Below are 1,224 nucleotides of genomic sequence, written 5' to 3' on the forward strand. Positions count from 1 at the left end.
CCTGGCTTTTAGAGACCTCTCTGTTTCCCCAATGTACGTTTCCTGGCAGGGCCCCTTGTTGTTTTTGCCCTGGCAGGAGATGTGGTAAATGACACCACACTTCTTCTCTTTGGGGGGTTTTGTCCTTGGGAGCAACAAGAATGTGTCTTAAAGTAGTGGTTGGTTTGAAACAAGTTGCAATCCCGTGGGAAATGAAAATCCTCCTGAGAGCTTCAGACAAGTCCTTTATGTATGGAAGGACTACCAACCCCTTGGACTTTGTTCTTGATGAAGGCTTGGTGTTGGTTGCCACAAGTTTTTAATGCTTGGGTCAGGTGGGACTTCTCGGTCTCTAAATCCTGTGGGTCTGACACAATGGTGTTGGCTCTGTGGAATACAGTCCTAATCACCCCTAGTTTGTGGTCAAGTGGATGGTTAGAGTCAAAGTTTAGGTATTGATCCGTGTGTGGGGGTTTCCGGTAAATCCTTATCTGTAGTGACCCATCCCCCCGTGTCACTGTATGGGTGTCAAGAAAGGGTAAAGATCTGTTCTGTTCCTCCTCAGTAGTAAACTTAATATCAGGGTCTGAACTGTTCAGAAAGTCTGTAAACTCCTGTGCATGTACTTTCTTCAACTTCGTGTGAGTGTCATCAAATCAGCTTCACTTATCCAGCTTCACTGGGTCAGTCTACTGAGGAAGACCAGAGTGACTGGTCGAAAGCTCTAGGTGAGAGGATTTTTTGTGTTGAAACAAAAGTTTTAACTTTGAACATGTAACTACCAACACAGATGAACTTTCATGATAGTAATACCATCCCTAAGTAAGACCAACAATTTCCAATTGTCGCGGGATTATGACCTAGAACATCTAGATATCTAGCCGAAAACGACAATCACAATACCTTATTCATGTGATAAAAAATACCAAGAACTACATTAGTGTAGCCTCACCTGTGCTGCAATTTTCTGCCAGAAGGACTTGTTGAACGTTTCATACAGACGGTAATCCACGGCCTTCCATTTCCGCAGGTTTGCCAGTTCCTCAGGGGTGGGGATATAGGATTTATACGAGTAAGACGCCATGTTCTTTGGTTTAATGTCATACAAGACGTCTTGTATCTCCCAGCACATCAGGCGTCTAAGGAGAACGAAAGACTCGTCTAGGTGTTCCGTCAGCATGACTAGTGTGAAGTCGTTTTCCAATTCTTCGATGTATCTTTCAGCTGCTTCCTGAAGATCATTTC

At 44.0% G+C, this 1,224-nt stretch overlaps 1 protein-coding gene across 1 annotated transcript in view; it reads right to left on the minus strand.

Moving 5' to 3' along the window:
- Positions 1 to 1,224, minus strand: part of LOC109473187 — a 21,749-nt gene that overhangs the window by 6,656 nt on the left and 13,869 nt on the right. Inside the window, exon 8 of the mRNA XM_019773071.1 lies at positions 932 to 1,210. Coding sequence (XP_019628630.1) covers positions 932 to 1,210 — 279 coding nt within the window. The remainder of the gene's footprint in view (positions 1 to 931; positions 1,211 to 1,224) is intronic.

Source organism: Branchiostoma belcheri, unplaced genomic scaffold (assembly GCF_001625305.1).
Source record: "Branchiostoma belcheri isolate BF01 breed outbred unplaced genomic scaffold, Haploidv18h27 scaffold100, whole genome shotgun sequence".
Lineage (NCBI taxonomy): Eukaryota > Metazoa > Chordata > Leptocardii > Amphioxiformes > Branchiostomatidae > Branchiostoma > Branchiostoma belcheri.